Below are 17,551 nucleotides of genomic sequence, written 5' to 3'. Positions count from 1 at the left end.
AATCGTAGTTACTCCATTGTATAATAATTAAAATGTTCGTATAAAAACCTGCCAGTTTTTTCGTTCGTTTCATATAAATAATTATAATGATACCATCACAAGACAATCAAAAAAACGATAAGAGGAAATTAACACTCCAAAAATATCTAAAATCCAAAAATTATAAACTCACAGAAACACCAAAAACTTAACAATATTAGAATATCACTGTGCAATTAATAAATTTAAAATAAAAAAAGATAAAATTTGTATTAACAATCAGATAACGAAACGATAAAAGTTAAAGGACGGGAATTAATAGTTTTTAATTTATGAACTAGCGTTATGTCTAAAAATGTATTGATTTTAAAATATTTATACTGTTATTTTACATTACAACTGTAAATTAGTTGTTAAAAATACTTTTCAACAATTGCGCGCGTATCGTGGATGTTTTATTTGAGGTTATTTTCGCGCGGTTTCGATGCGACCATTTATTTTTGGCGCGATTTTCCGCGGTGGCGGAAAGCGTGTTTTAAAAATAGAATAGATATTGTCGGGCGATGGCTTCCCGTGACGTCGTCAGGTACAGTATTTGCCGATTGATTTTTATTATGCCAATACTCAAAATGCTTTTGGGTCGACTTCAACTTAGGTGCCTTGACAAGTAAGGCTACCGCCCTAGAAGGTCATCCCGAGCTTTCCTGTTTGCTGTACCAGTATAGGTGTTTAAAAATATTTTTGGTTAAAGCCGGTTTTTCAGCAAAAGCAAATTAGTAAGTTTGGTGTTTTAAAATTTGCATGAATGTTTCTTAAAGTAGGTGTGTCAGTCATGGGCCTATATTATATGGTCAAAGACCGAGCTTATAGTTCTAAGGGTCCGAAGAGGTGCTTCGCTTGGCAATTCTCGTTCTGCTCGCTGAGGAACTGCGCGAACAACTCCTGGTATCTGGAGAGTGTGAGACCACCGACCTTTCGGTCGTCGTCCTGTGAACAATATCGTTTCTTAAGTTGCCACTGGAACGGTTACCACTTAAACATTATTATCGTAGGCATCATCAATCTATTTCAGATTAACAGTGTTTGTTAGATTTTCTATTTTTATACAGTGTTTCTCCATTATCGCAGGATAGTGTGTCATTGGTACATATGAATATAATTACTGCTTCTAAATAATCTACAATGGCCAGCCGATTATTAGAGTATTCGTATTAATTAAACAATCTCAATACAGAGTACTAAAAAAACCGACCTCAAAAATCATTCATCCCCTAGTTTGCCGCCCTTAGAAGTGAAATACTACTGAGGTACCCTCTTTCCAATAAAAAAGAATCATCAAAATCGGTTCACAAGTTATCGCATAACATACATTACAAAAAAATAAAATCGAATGAAGAACCTCCTCCTTTTTTGAAGTCGATTAAAAAGACATGCCACAACAAGATTTTTCAATCAAGGAAGTATAATAAAGAGGTTTCGCTGATAACGTGCCAAGTCTTATTAACAATATTAATTGCATTTAAGAAAAAACGTGTGTGAAGCAATAGGAAATAAATTTATTGACACATTGTAACGTTTCTTTGGACTAACGCCAGAGTAAGCACAATAAGCTTTAATTCTATTGCATGCTAGGTATCTAGTTCTTCGTCTTTCAGTCCATCGAAAATCTATCTAGATATGCGTGTGACTTTTAAAGCCTTTAGCCTTTATTCTATAATTCTATAATACAATCTGACAGTACTGTCTCCCATACAGTGTGGGTAAAGGCAACAAACTGTAGACAAGTGAAATATAAAAAGCGATATATCACAGAGCATTTAAAATTAGTATGTTTTATTAAATTACTAATTGATAAAAGTAAGTCTCTCTTTTAATCCATAATTATACGCTTAAATAGATTTTAGGTTATGGATAACCTCACATAACCTAACATAGTCAAGCGTTTACATTATACACGTATTTGAGGTAAATTCTTTTACAAGAAACATTTCCCATGCTGTTTGTCATCGAAACGTAAATAGGCACCACGTTTTATTTAAAGCTCTCAAGTAGTTTCATGGCAATTTAACCCAACAACCATACTCAATAGGTGCGAACTAGGAGCATAACGTCTAGTAATTAAGAAGTTAAATCGATCGCAAAATACCAAGTGACATCAATTTAAATTGAATCGTTTGCCAAACCGACCTGGTATTTTCAGAACTCTGTAATAAACCGCGTAAATGTAAATGCTTTAGCTATTTCGTATTGTAATAGGTATTTGGCTTCATAATAAAGTTCACGTGTCGACTTTAATCAAGTTTATTGTGTAGTTTATGTGTATTTTTAGGGTTCTCTTTACCTAGGTACGTTGACGACTACTTTTAAATAATCCACATAATGTTGCAAAGGCAATAAGTTGAGAGCTTATTTCTGTTTTATTTCTGTAGTCGTGACTAGCAGGTGTTGCAAGCTGTGACGCTATTCTACAAGCGTTAAATTACGCCTTTAATACATCTACAGCCACTTGAAAGCAATCGATTGTCACAGAAACACAAAGTAATTATAAATCACCATTTCCGAATATGCAAAATGGTCTCGGTTTAATTTGGTACGCATCATATTTCTGGATGCACGCCATTGTCTAGCAAAATGATTAAATAATTGCATAAAACGAGCAAACGACGCAACTCTGCACGGAATATTATTCACGCATTAAGCGTAATCTTTACTTCCATTAGATTATTTCCATTTAACTATAAATTAATGTTATGGAAACGATGAATCAGTCACACGTTGGGCGCCAAATTAGCAAGTGCTGAAAAACTTACATTTAACAGTGAGTTGAAAGCGTCATCTATGACTTTGATGTCGTCGACGACCATCCTCTGGACGCAATCATATCTATACTCCTCTACACCGATCACACCATCGGCGTTAATGTCAATCATCTTGAAGTTGGATTCGATGAACGCTTTCATGGCCTGAGGGAATTCATCATATTTCTTGCCTACACAGCTGTTTTTCACGGCGGTTTTGAACTCGTCAACCGAAATCATGCCGTCCTGAAAATGGCATCAACAAATTAGAACTCTCTTTTACGGGGGAGATACTATCACACAAACAAAGCGGTAAGCGTGTGCGGTAGCTGTTGCGTGTATATCATACAGATACCTACTGTATTCAGGTGAGTGCTGTTCAGTTTCGTGTTGTTTCTGAAACCGTAATTGATTGAGTTCGTACGTTAGTGGAACACAAATTTAGTCACAGTTCCTTTTGTGAACTAAACATCCATTAAACAAAAAGGGTTTGGTGATAGTTAACATTGAATTATTAACGTTTTTAGAGAGATAGTGTTTTTCAACAAACATGCAGAGAGACGTGTACAATGGTAGTTCTGTGATTTTTTCGGTACTATGCACTGTTTTTCGAAATTATAGAATACATTTTTTTTTAAATTTAAATCTCGTAAGTTGATAATATTTTTTATTATTTGTCTAGTTCAGTACAACAATATTGCGTGTAGTTGCCACGTGTAGCATTTCTCGCCAAACTGAGTTTGCACAATAGGCGACGTTTGCCAAATAGACAACTAATCGGCCCAGATGCCAAACGTACCGATGATATAGTTTGACCTCTGTATTTGATATTTATTGTACATTCTATTTACTAACCTAATTATTGAACGTACCCGTGCACCTCGGGATCAAATTACCAAGTGTCCTGTTCTAGATAAATGTCTTGAATGTTAGTGGAGTTGCATTGTTTAGATTCATTAACTTAATTACATGGAACTCAAACTATTTATTTTGGATCAAAATAGCGTGTGTATGTTTTTTGAAAAACTAACGTTTCGGGACCTTCACAGGTCCCTTTATCACATAGGTGATATATCCTATGTGTAGCTAACAATCACAAAAATCTAAAAAATCGATATTAATTAGATGGTTTCCTCGAATATATTTAACCAATTTATTTGAGAAAACACGTTTAGATATTAACAGTGGTTGTATGTTTTCAGTGTGGCCACCTCGTGCTTATGAATGATTATTTGTGTCGTTGAAATAAGGACCATTTCAAGATCTTAATTCTCCGTCATCACAAAAAAAATACGTCGCGCAATTAAATTCAAATGTTTAGACAACTCCTCGATTAACAAACTTTTGTATTTCAATACAAAACATAAGTGCACAGGTACGCCCCCTACAGCATAGCCCAATCCAGCGTGCGTAGAGTAAAATGTAAAAGGAGGGTTCAACCGACATAGTCTGGCACCTTGTCGAAGTCAGCCAGTTGTGCAATTTCCTCCCAGAGGCTGAGCATCACGTGCTGGTACTTCTGGAGGCGGGCCGCGCTACAGTCGCCCTTGCCTTCCAGCACACACGACCTGAGGGCCAGGCACTGGAAATCCCTGGCATCCAGGTAGCCGTTGTTGTCGATATCTGAAAAACAGTCAGTTTGTGCTTACTATGTTGTAGAACGGTGATTTAACTGAATACCTACTTGGTAAATTAGATACGCAAAACTGAGTGCAATTCATGGATATACTAATATACTAATACAATTGTGTCAACTCATTTATACAATAATGTACCATATTAAATGCTTAAAACTGGGGAACATAAGTGTAAAAATAGGTATAAGCAACCATGAATATAACAGCAAAACTTATCGTGAAGCTACCACGTAAGACTTTCTTCTTCAGTTCTTGTGGAGACTTCAGAACCAGCAAAAAAGCAAATCTGACAGCATTGTAAGTAGAGCACATGCGATACAGTGGACAATGTTGTCGCTAACCTAGCTCTACAAACTACGGATGGACGATTTTTTGTTTTGAATCTATTTTTTTTATCGTAATGGATCATATGCCTCTGAATCGATCCACAGACCGGATCGTATGTTCTTCCATCGATCTCATAAAAATAGTTTCATAATTCATTCCGAAAAAAAAATTACAGAATTTTTGGCTTCAGTCATTTATGACTTTCTTTTAGAGATTTAGAGTGATATTAGCCAGTGAGAAAAGACGTTAAGATGGCACAGAAGTAGCGACAATCCCCAAATATTGTAAGACTTATTCTACTAACATTTAGAAACGAGAATAAACAGGAAACTAGGTAGGTGTGAAAAATACATCTTCCCGTTTCCAAATGTTAGTACAATGCAACGCGAAAGTTTAAAAGTATATGCAGACTTATTGTACTCAGATGTTGCCAACTGCTTTTCTTGCAGGCCAATATTAAATAGGGGTTCAGAAAGAGACTGTTTTGTTTAAATTAGGAATACGATCTAGACGATTCGATTCGCCTTTATGTTGAATCGAGAAATGAATCGATACAAAAGAAAAGATCGCTAGATCGTATACACTTGAATTATATCTTCATAAAAATCGAATTGTAATCTGCATCCCTACTACAAACAGAGAGCGAAAAGGTTTTACAGTTACCATGTCATGTTAATTAATGCCTGGTCGTTCAAAAGCAACTTTGGTAGGATATATACATATTTTATTATTATGGATTGATACAAAGCTTGAATAAACACATCGAGTATATAACATAAGGGCCATTTATTCCTGGTAACACATTAGCGATACAGCTCTTTTAAATATCAATTCCCGTTTGCACTGAAATATAGACAGGCCAACTACTGACCTGTGTGTACGTCTCCGTATATTCCAAAAAAAATTCTGTACATATTTATTGTAATAAAGATAATATCTCTAACAATGCCGTGCTGTTCTATACGGTGGTGTAGGAAAAACAGCAAAACATCTAATTACAAAACAAACGGAATCACATTTCATCGGTAATGAAATATTAAATATGTAATTTTGCAATTTTCCTCCATTATAGCAAAGCTCAAGTTAACTGGTCGATTTGAAGTGAAACAGTTGACTACACCCATTGACGACACCCGTCAATTGTTTCGAACTCGGGCTAGCCAATCGGAGCGCAGTTGTCACAGTAATGGTATGGCAGAATAGTTTTCAAACAAATTAAATGACATTTCATCTCTATTTCTGGTCATATACTCGATGAATAAACACAACGAAAAATTCCTTCAATCCGACAGAATTCGAACCGGCGTCTGCCGCTGCAACGTGGCTACCGCTCTGCCTAATGAATGAATACATATTTGATATAATATCGGTCAGTGTTTTATAGAAAGGGTGGAAACGCCATTTGGAAACATTTTTCAGGGGAGATTGTTTTAGGTTTTTAGGTTTTTTTGAAACACTTACGTCCTGTTTTTAAATTTTGGTTTTACTTAAGTTTTAAAGGGCGTAAATATTTAAAAACAGTCGTGATAAACTAAAACATGCTCCACTGAAAAATTTTTCGAAATGGCGCTTTCGCCGTTTCGCCGCGACAACATAAATACATTGACAGTATAAACATTTTCAATTTACAAAATCATGATTCATTAATCGCGTGTAATATTTGGCAGGTACAATCGCCAAGTAACATTGTAACAGTACATCTTCTATCAGGTCGCATTGCGTAAATAAGAAGCGGCTGCCCACTTGGCAGGTGCTAGTAAACAATAGAACAGTATTAATTTTATAGTACTACAATACAATGCCAAGTTCTACCTTTGCGTAACGCTTGATTTTTCTATCCTTATAATTGACGGGAATGATTTAGCGGTACGCGTGTGTGCAGCGACAGATTTATAGATTGATGCCAATCACGTCTCAATGCCAGTAAGTATCGGTTGCCTAGCAGACCACCTACTATTGTTATCTCTTCTAATTTTAATCTTAAGGATACAGAAATAAACATCGATAAAGAATACTACTGAATTCAACGCTGTTGTTTCCTGAGTGTTGAATAATGGGATTACTAGCCTTAGCCTTGTAGCCATAGAACCAGAATTCGAAATTATCAATATCTTTATGTTCCTTGGTAATTATCTGATATATTAATCCACACTGATTCATGGTTTTGTCTTTTATATTTTTGAATAAAAATGAGAAAACTAAACAAAAAATTGGGCTTATTACTTTTTTGGATTAACATTTGACACGTTTGGATATTTGAGGATGGAAAAAAATTTGGATACGTCTCGGATACAATACATGAAACGACATTCATAAGGTTAGCATTTTGTTGTACAAATGAATTTCATTAATATCAAGATACATTTACAGGGTATACATAAAGTTACATTATTCTTTGCACCGACACACACATACACAATTCGTGTTCCGTTTGTATGCAAATGCGTACTCATTTAGTTTTCTCACAATTCTCTTATCTCTTATTTTCCCTTTATAATTTTTATGTCATTAAGTAATAATTTTTAATTGCACGTACGTCACCTATTTCAAAAATTTCTTTAATAGTTGCATAGGATATATGGTTACGTTACAGCTGAAAATTGCATTGATAAGGCTCAATTTATTTTGCGGCGGAACTTATTGGAAGCGAATATTTGTAACGATATTGTACATAGCATTTGTAACATTCAAACTAGATACGAGGCAAAAACTTAGCTCAAAATATATTAGCTCGTATCTAGTTTGTAAGTTCACAAAAATTCGCTTCCATTCCGTTCCTCCGCAATATAAATAGAGCCTTAGACTTTGAAAATTAGTGAGGAATGTAGACTGTTCTCAGTTTTCTTAAACCTTATTGTAAAAAAGTTAATTTTAGAGAACCGTGTCGTTATATTTTATGAGTTCCTAAACAAAATTCTGTCGAATTACGTAAATACATTTGGTCCAAAATAGATTATCGTATCGATGAACGACGCGGTTATAACCCAATGAAAGATGTTGTATTTTTATGGCTTCAAGAGCGTGGAACTATCTACTAGTATTTAAGTAAAAAAAAATCATAAGTAAAGGTTAATTGTCTCCAAGATATGATGAATTATGAAATAATATGATATGATGCAAATAGATTCTTAAAGTAATCATTCCATTAGATAGTGTGTAAAGGTACACAACTCATTTTTAATGAAAACAGAAAAGAATCTCAATTTTTTTTCGCTTTTTCTCGCGTATACGCTTGACGTAGAGCTCATTTTACTATGGCATATAAAAGTTATTCTTGACATGTCCGTTTGTCTATCTCAATTACCCTTTGATGTAAATGTTTCATGTCACATTAGAGTCGCTTCATATTTCCCATTTATTAATTAATATGTCACCAAATGTATAGTATAATATCATTGAAATGTGTAGTCAACATCTGTCCGGACTAGCAGTAGACGATTTTTTCTGGGCAACTTCTTGTTTAGCACTTTACAGTCTGCATTTTTCCTCTAGCATATGACGTCGTTCTTTAAAGTTGCTACGACAAAGATGTTAGACGCCACAGTTTGGAATTTCATATTTCCAAACTATCGTGTCTGAAATTTTTGTCGTAAGAATTTACGTGAAAAATAATTAAATTTATAGGACTGAAGTCACTTTACACAAAAGCTAAAGTCTCTTTGTTTAACATACTTCGTTTGTAGATAATGAAAACTATCTTTCGGATCGCGTATATTTGTCTAGTTTTCAGTCAGCCGTGACGAAACTTTGGTTTGTTTAAAAAACAAATATATGTGATTTAGAGTGGTCACACAAGGTGACGTTTCGCAGCGATGCAAACGCGCGTTCCTGGAACGCGCGATTGGATCGATGCAATTTCTTAAAAATCCCAAGTGTAGCGATGGAATCGCGCGTTTGTATCGATGCCGTCGCGCGCTTGCATCGCTGCTTCAAACCGCGCTTCAAGGTAGACGATTAGCGACTCCATCGCGTTTGCATATCGCTGGTAAAAGTCGCAGTGTGTAAGCGCTCTTAGATCCAAACAGTTTCATTTCCTATGGGTAACATTCGCATAAACCAAAGAACTCGATGTGTACTTAACGCGACCGTCGTTGATACGTCCCGTTTTGAGCGGGACAGTCCCGCTTTCACTTCGACAAAACAGGACACGCGTGAAAATAAATATAATTTATGGCGCGAGAGCAAAACATCAAGTAAGCTTTGTCGCCCGGTTCTTTTAGTTGTGCGTCCGTATTATTTTTTATTAATAATTTTGGCTTGGATAAAAGTCCTTTGAGGCATGTCTTCGTTTAATTATGTTTCTGTAAATATGGCCGCCGCAAAGAGGATAGGCAATTTGAGGCGGCGTGCTTGGATTAACTCGGGATTCCTTAGAACGGGCCGATACGGGTATTTTAGTTCGAGATTCGTATAATTTCGCGTTTTAATCTTCTATTAAGGCACAATAGCACTATCCTATTTCACTTTAAACTAGATTTCACAAAATAATTGAAAGTCAAAATAAAAACGACACTTCCCTCCAAAAGGCCCCGAGCGAATCTGTGCGTCCGTACTGCGCGTGCATTGTTTATGGCGGTGATGTGCGGTTGACGACGGCTGCCGTAGAATACCTCACGTATTAAAGAAAATTTGCTCATCCCTAAAAATATATATTTTTATAAAGATAGCCCATGAAATCACATATGATTAGTTCTTTTTTTTATTTTTGATCATTAAACAGTTTTAGTTCTTACCGAGTTCTTAGGTTTTCGGATCTGAATCACGTATATTTGTTTTTTAGTACTTTATAAAAATATATATTAAACATTTATTACATGTCTGTCTTTTATTGTATTTAAGTATTTTATTTTTAAAACAATAATAAATTTACAGGCGTCCTACTCTGAGGGAGTAAATATGATCACGTTATTAAATACTTCGTTTGTTTTTAGCACGTTTTTAGTAACCTAGGTAGGTTGAGACTGTAGATTGAGGTTTACATAGATATACAATATTCCCTAGCTACAGAAAGTAGTTTATGCAATGACCTTATTTTTTTTATTAAGAGTTTTGGCTTGAATACAAGTCCTTTGAGCCATGTCTTCGTTTAATTATCGGGGTCCTCAGTAATATTTTCCACTGTGGTTCTAATACACTATGTTTTCACTTTCTTTTAAGTAACATAGTTCACTTAGTCGGGTTTTTTACATAGTTTTTTAAGCGGCGGGAGTCAATATTTATGTTTTCACTTTCACTTAAATCACATTATCTTCTATCACTTTGAATTCGTAATTATTGGAATTTTTAGGATAAAGTCTTTTGTAACTTGATTTAAAATAAGGAATATACTTCTAACTTTCTTCATCACTATTTATTTCTTCGTTTTTTCTTCATAATGTGCTTAAAATAAAAATAATCTTTGTAAAAGCTGTACTTGTAACTTCAAATGCACGCCATTTTTTTCGCAATGCCAATTTATACTAAGCTTTCTGGCAATTTTAAGTCATATGTTGTGCATAATCTTAACAATGCCAACTCTATTCTGCGACTCTATATCTTTTGTAGGTATATTTTGTCCCAAGTGGTACCATTAAAAAAAAACTTATTTTCTTAGTTTTCAAATCTCGTCAAAATGCCTAACGAGCCAAAGTCCAAACAAGTGGATTTATTACATAGTGCCACTTATTGCGACGCAGAAGAAAAGCATCTGTACAATTTCAAAGGGTATCTCAGTGGTCGTAAATTTCCATATTATACGAGTTTTTAGACGAATAACAACTGACAACCGTACATACAGAACTACAGACTTCCTAGGTCTAAAATAAATTCTCATAACACGATCATAAATCCGTTCTACTGTCAAATGACAATACAATTAAACGCATTAATGTGTCTTTTGTCTTTGAAACAAAATGATAATGTCCCTCTGCCACTCCCACTTTATGTAGTTATGCCAACATCAGGTTGTGATGTTGATTTATTTGGTGAATTTATGTAGCTCTATTAAAAAACTTGTTTAAAATAAATAGCAAAGTTATATACCTAAGCGATGTATAGAAAAACATTGATAAATAAATGTTATATCTTTTGTATCAGTATGTGCAATTTTCGACGAGAAGCCTTAAATGCCTCAAAGGCTGCTTACATTTAGCTGGTATTTCTTTTTGCTGGTGTCGCAATTTTGAAAGATTTTTTCGTAGTTAAATTGGTAGGCTTAGAATAATAACGCATAGAAACGTTTTTTACATTCATTTACCGCACATTTCGTAATTTTTAGCTAATATTCTTGATCTATTCGCGGTGCAAGTTGATCTTGAGTACTGAAGGCCCGCCCGCTCGTGTGGGCCCATTGGGCGCGCTTCAATTTGCCTCACTTAGCGTGTGCGGACTAGGTTTCTATGCGTTATTATTCTAAGTTGGTAGGTTTAATTATTCGAAATTTTCTTATAAGTTCAGTAGCTTTTATTGAAAACCTCATTTACTTGTCGAGTTGTTAGGTTTTCGCGATTTTTACACGTAGGAATTAATGTAATATTAGTTTTTTCTAATAAACCAACGTTTCGAAGCCGTCCACTGCGAGCGGAGAGCCGGCCTCACACGAACTCCGTTTGACTCGCAACGACAAACTTCAAAGAAGCTTCCAAAGCAAATGAGATTACAACTATTTAAGACTACAACTTTCCTGCAATACATTATTCCCCCTAATTTATTCAGATATGAATTATAAATAAATTTTAAAAAGGGTTAATTAGTTTGCAGAAAATGGGATGAAATAAACTTCATAGTGTTGACCATATCTTAAAACATTAAAACTGTTTTTTTTTACACAAAACAAAAACTGAAACTGATTCTGACTTACTCCACTGAGCCCGCTCGCTATGGAAGGCAAAATAAATATTTAAAATAATAACAGATTTCCATATTAATTCTTGCTTTGTAAACAATAGGACGTTCGGTAACTTTCATTCGATAACTATGTTCTGAATAACATTTGTAGCCTTTGCCGGTCGAAAAGTTCGAGTAATCGTACGGGTGTGACGTCATTTTGGTTCGGTTTCGGTCGACAACTGAGTTATCGTATGGTTCTGAATCGACCCTCTGCCCCATTTCATTTCCCGCCTAGCTCACTCCACTTAGCCCGCTCAATATGGTAGGCTATATTCTCTTTCATTGAAATCTTTCCTAAATGACAAAGCTATTTTACTCCGCTCCTCTTGGCTATTTCCAGCTCATTCCTTTTCGTAGTGGATAGTGGATATTAATCTCCCATGGTCACGGCTAGCTCAGTCATTTCCTAGTTTATTTACTTACTTTAAATTAGGACTTTCCGATTGTGCCTTAGTAATGACTTAGTATATGCGAATTATTAACAACAATAGCACACGAATGCATACAGTATAGTCTGTACATTGGGGAAATACATATTGTGTGTATTACGTACGGCGTACAAAAAACTTGAATAATGTAAATGAACCATGGAAATATTCATAAGATAAAAATGAAACGTTACAGAAAATCGACACCCCCGCTAGCGTCGATAGAGTTAGTGAGTTCAAAAATATTCGTGGTGTAGTTGAAAACTTTGAATGTCTAAAGAATTACGTGTTGACCTTCAAGGTGTTTGTATAATGTGAAGATTACCGTGAAGTTATCAATGCAGCTCGGATCTCGGTAACGGTAAAACTATAATATATATTATGCGTAATAAAATTGGCCAACACGGTTTATAAATATTTATTTTTGATTTAATTTGTATTTTTTTGTAATTTTGGTGGAGACTTTAAATTTTGATGGTCCAATAAAATTTCATTTTCACATATTTTAAAAAACTACTTGACATTTTGAGGGGTCGTTTACATATTCTTTTTGGAATAAATTTTTAGTGTAATACCAAACCATAATTTTTTCTTAAAGTTCAAAATTAAAAATCACCACCAAAATTAGGAAAAAAGTCATACCTGTTGAAAATGCCTGTACTCATTCTAGTGAGTGAAGACTGTTAGAGAAAATCGACTCCCCCGCAAGTTTCGATAGAGTTACTGAGTTCAAAAATATCCTCGGTGTAATTGAAAACTTTAGATGTCTGACGAATTACGTGTTAACCTTCAAGGTATCTGTATATTCTGAAGATTACCATGAAGTTATCAATGCAATTTAGATCTTATTAAGCATACATAGAAAACATGAACCCTGCAGGGCACCGCAACATAGAGATGAGATATTGTTGTAGTGTAGGTTCTATTGGTGTTTGCTGGTAGGGACTAGTGGAATAAGACTGTTTTTTTACGATATTAATGAATATATTCCCTTTATTTTCTTTTTTTATATGCTCGGACAGTTTGGAGTATATTTTTATCGCCATTGCGTATGGGTTCGATTTGTACAATTTTAATTTTGATGTCGGTACTACGAGATTATTTCCACATCTTGTTGGATGGCAATTGCAAACCAATTTGCAACGTTCACTTGCGATTATTTATACTAATAACGCACTCGCTTACTAATTTGACAGTGTATAAGTAAGGTACAAATAAATTCTAAGCTTGTGTAATTCTAAGTTATCAAAATCCTTTTTAATAAGTTTTGTAACTATAAAAATTTGATGTTTTGCATTATATTACGTAACTGGTTGCTGACTTTACCATATCACTTTGTTTGAAGTATAAAAAGAAAAATAGCTTCATTTTTTAATAGCTTTAGTAGACTACTATGGGAATACCTACTTTCGCTCTACGACATAATAAATGGGGGCAAATGGGCCGTTTAATGGATTATTGGCAAGAATTCAATTGCTTCTTTCTATTTATTGATGACTATTAAAGATTCGCATTTTTGCTATCACTCGAATTAGAAACAAGACAATAGGCTGGATTAAGTACCTAGGTATATTTGATTTTAGCTGGGTTTTTATTTTAACTGGGGATTTCAGAGCAAACCTCGATTGTTCTGTCACGTTTACGTCGGCAGTTTTGAAAAGAAATTCCACTTTCATTTTGACTGTACCTATTACTTCACTTTCAACACTTACTTACATGCATGTTATACCTATTTAAGAAAAACATTGAAAACAACACTTCTTTAAGTTTCTTTTGCACACGCGATGACATAAAATCACATGAATGTCTCTAACTTTATTCAATCAAACAGTTAATTTAAAATTAGACCATTGTTTTAAGGTGTCACACAAAAATTTCAAACATGTTCTGTCATGTTTTCACGTTATCCGATAAAAACACCACTGTAGTATAAAATCACTGACATCCCCCATGCACTGTAAATTTTAGTTTTAATTATTAAAAATACTTACCGTAAAGAAACCGAACAACGAACGCGACTCTGTTGTCCCAAGTATACGCCATTGTCTAAGTTTGAATGTGTCGAGGAAGGGATATAGCGCGGCGGCGGTCGCGGCTCGACTGCGGCCGCCACCCGCGCCACTCGGTTCCGAATAAACGGGCACAGAGACACTGAAGCGCAGGAGTCGCGCCGCCGGAAATATCCCTAGTCTTACCTAGGGCCTAGACCCAGCTAAATTGACCTGGAGTCCTAATTGTGAAACCTCAACGGCCTATTTTCCATTGGAGCTTATGCGCCTTGACTTCTTAATTGCTGTCTGAAGTTCGACGGATCATCACACGACCTGGACTTTGTTCTCGAATATCTACGGAATTGAGATATAGTGAGAAAAATGGTTTTCTTTCTTAGATCAGTTATGGTATTTCAAGTGGAATGTAGAAAAGCTTTTCTTTTCAAAAAACGGCTACTTAGTTATTTTACGACACTTTGGTTGTAGGTAAGTTCTACAAAGCTAGGTTTATTTTTACCTACCTGTCATTGAGATCTCTTCCGTTTTCAGACATTTGCTTTGATCTCGGTTTATATTTACAGATTTCTGTTTAAATTTGAACACATTATCAGATATTCTCTATACAGAAATATGTAATTCGAATTAGTTCTAGAACGCATTAACAAGTAACGGTCGGCTATACAAGCTTTAAGTTATAAATTATAAAAAAGTTGCAGATTTCTGTTTCGATTTGAACACATTTTCAAATATTCTCTATATTTTCCTATAGAACGCATTATGGTAAGCGTCGACAGATCAAACCAGTTACAAAAGCCAACTCGTAATCTTTTGGCATTATATGCCGAATTTTTGGAACTTCTGAAATCATCCAAAAAATCAGCTGGTCCATAAGAAATGCATGACACCTTTTTTTAGCAATTTCATGGGTGTCTTAAAGTTATACAATTATACAATGTAAAAAATGTCCTCTTTCGGGAAAGAAACTATTCGCAAAAAAAGGATGTCAGCTAACAAATTATCTCACTATATTAATAATTTTTTTTTTTGTTAACCTTAAACTATCGATACGTCATCATTGTGCCTACTGGAACTTGTGCAACATATAGGGTCGTATTCTAGAACTCTACTCAATGCTCAAGTCAGGATTGCAATTGAAACACACGCACTGGAAATACGACCCTATTTAAGGGTCGTATTCCAGAACTCTACTCAATGCTCAAGTCAGGATTTCAGTATGGTTTAAAGCACTCGAAATCATACTCAAGTCCCTGCCATTACGGTCGTATTTCCAGTGCTTGAAATCATACTCAGATCCTGACTTGAGCATTGAGTAGAGTTCTGGAATACGACCCAGTGTCGTTTCCAGAATTGTACTCAATGCTCAAGTCAGGATTTGAGCAGACTTGAGTATGATTTCAAGCACTGGAAATACGACCCTAATGGCAAGGACTTGAGTATGATTTCTAGAGCTTTGAATCATACTCAAGTCCTGACTTGAGCATTGAGTAGAGTTCTAGAATACGACCCTAATAAGAATCCACGCATCGTTAAGAACGTTCGCCGTTCAAGCTTCAGGCCGGAAAATTTAAAATGCTTATTCTTCTATAATAAATGTAACACCTTTGTAGGTATAGCTTTCGACGCCTTACTTTCTAAAACACGTATCCTTTATAGAGCGATTATTCAGGAGATGCAAAAACCTTTTTTTTTTCAATTTCTTATCCAGGGTGTTAATTTGAATACATTACTTGAAGAATCGGTAAAAGTCAAATGCGTGTGAATATGAAGGAAAGGCGATTTGAAATCAGCGTGTAAATTAGTATATAAAATGCATTTTTTGCATTTCAGTTATTTTGTAGTTACGAGTTTAAAAAAGTAAGGCGATGACGTTATGACAGGTTGTACACCTTCCAGCTTACATGTGAATAAAAAAAACAATTTAAATTATCTATTCCAAAATTTTTTGTAATAATTAATGTAGATAAATAGAGTTCATCAGTTTAAAACGCGCTATGCTGATGAATTTGTCTATATATATGATTTGCAGGGAAATATTTCGATATATAAGTATTAGTTTCAGTACATGTTTCAGTTTTAATGCATTACAACTTCCTGAAAACATTATTTTTGATAGACAGACATCATGATAGGACTATCGAGTCCCGGGACAGTTGGCATTCCGAGCTCGCAATGCGCGCGCAAGGCCAGTTGCACAATGCGCTTGCGCCGATACAATTAATAGTACACTAATTAGTAGGAAGGTTATTAGCGAACTATTAATTATCTTTTTTTTTTTTTTTTTTTTATATTACCAAGTGACGGGACGAACAAGTCGTGAGCCTGGTGGTAAGCGACACGCATGCCCATAACAGTTGCAATGTCACTCAGAGCTCTTTAAATTGCAAAGATCTTGGGGGCACTGCCTCTGCGCCCGTCACCCTGAGACATAAGTTGACAAGTCTCATGTGCCTGTAATTTCACCAGCACCCTTACCCTTCACAACCGGAACACAGTAATGTGACCATTACTGCTTGGCGGTAGAAATAGGTAAGGTGGCAGTACTTCCCTGGACGAACCTTTTCACAAGGAGCTCTACTGCTACTAAACGGCGGATAGCGCGATTAATTGCTTTTGTATTTTGGCTATTCATTTTATAAGAATATTTTATTCACTTGAAAGTATAAATAAAGACCTACAGTATGTAGTGACTAGTAACGTAAAGCATTGTTATAGTCTGAATTTAGACTAAAACTAACGACAGGAAATTCGTTGCTCAACAGTATCAATGATTAGTCTTTTGTAAAATTTCCACCTATGTGGTTCTCCATGAATGTTCTTTCATAATTATAACCAGTGATCAATTTAAATATACACTCAAAGGTACTGTTGGGTAATTTTCCGAAAAATTTGAAATAATGGAATTTTTCCGGAAAAAATTGAAAAATGCAATTTGGAGGCTCATATTATGTTCTACGTTTAGAAATATCTTTTGAAGTTTTATTTAGCGTGAATTCTTTTATAACTTGTTTAAATAAAAATAACATTTTATTACACATTAACTTGAGCTTTGCTATAATTGACGAAAATTGAAAAATTACATATTTAATGTTTCATTACCGATGAAATGTGATTCCGTTTGTTTTGTAATTAGATGTTTTGCTGTTTTTTCCACACCACCGCAAAAGGACAGCACGGCATTGTTACAGATATTGTCTTTATTACAATAAACACAGAATATTTTTTGGAATATACGTATACACGAGTCGGTAGTTGGCCTGTCTATATTTCAGTGCAAACGAGAGTTAATATTTATAAGAGCTGTATCGCTAATGTGTAACCAGGAATATATGGCCCTTATTTCGTCTCTATTTCTGGTTATATACTCGATGGCAAGATACTTCTTCACATTTTGATATTTCTTCTCCAACATGCATTAATAAAACGCAATTGACAGTTCGTTTATTTTGTAGTTAAAAACGCGATACAAAAACTTAGAGAGAGGACGCATATTTCGTATTTTGATC

General features: G+C 35.0%; 1 protein-coding gene across 1 annotated transcript; it reads right to left on the bottom strand.

Moving 5' to 3' along the window:
- Positions 1-288: 288 nt before the first annotated feature.
- LOC113229146 (sarcoplasmic calcium-binding protein, alpha-B and -A chains) lies at positions 289-14,186 on the bottom strand. The gene is made up of 4 exons (XM_026462652.1): positions 14,028-14,186; positions 4,234-4,400; positions 2,790-3,023; positions 289-966 (listed from the first exon to the last, which is right to left on the bottom strand). Exons 1-4 carry the CDS (start codon positions 14,077-14,079, stop codon positions 844-846), a joined length of 576 nt encoding a protein of 191 aa, XP_026318437.1. The 5' UTR covers positions 14,080-14,186; the 3' UTR covers positions 289-843.
- Between the last annotated feature and the right edge of the window lie 3,365 nt (positions 14,187-17,551).

The sequence above is a fragment of the Hyposmocoma kahamanoa genome, unplaced genomic scaffold, assembly GCF_003589595.1.
Source record: "Hyposmocoma kahamanoa isolate Upper Pololo Valley unplaced genomic scaffold, ASM358959v1 279, whole genome shotgun sequence".
Taxonomy (NCBI): domain Eukaryota; kingdom Metazoa; phylum Arthropoda; class Insecta; order Lepidoptera; family Cosmopterigidae; genus Hyposmocoma; species Hyposmocoma kahamanoa.
This window is presented reverse-complemented; position numbering and strand designations above follow the sequence as displayed.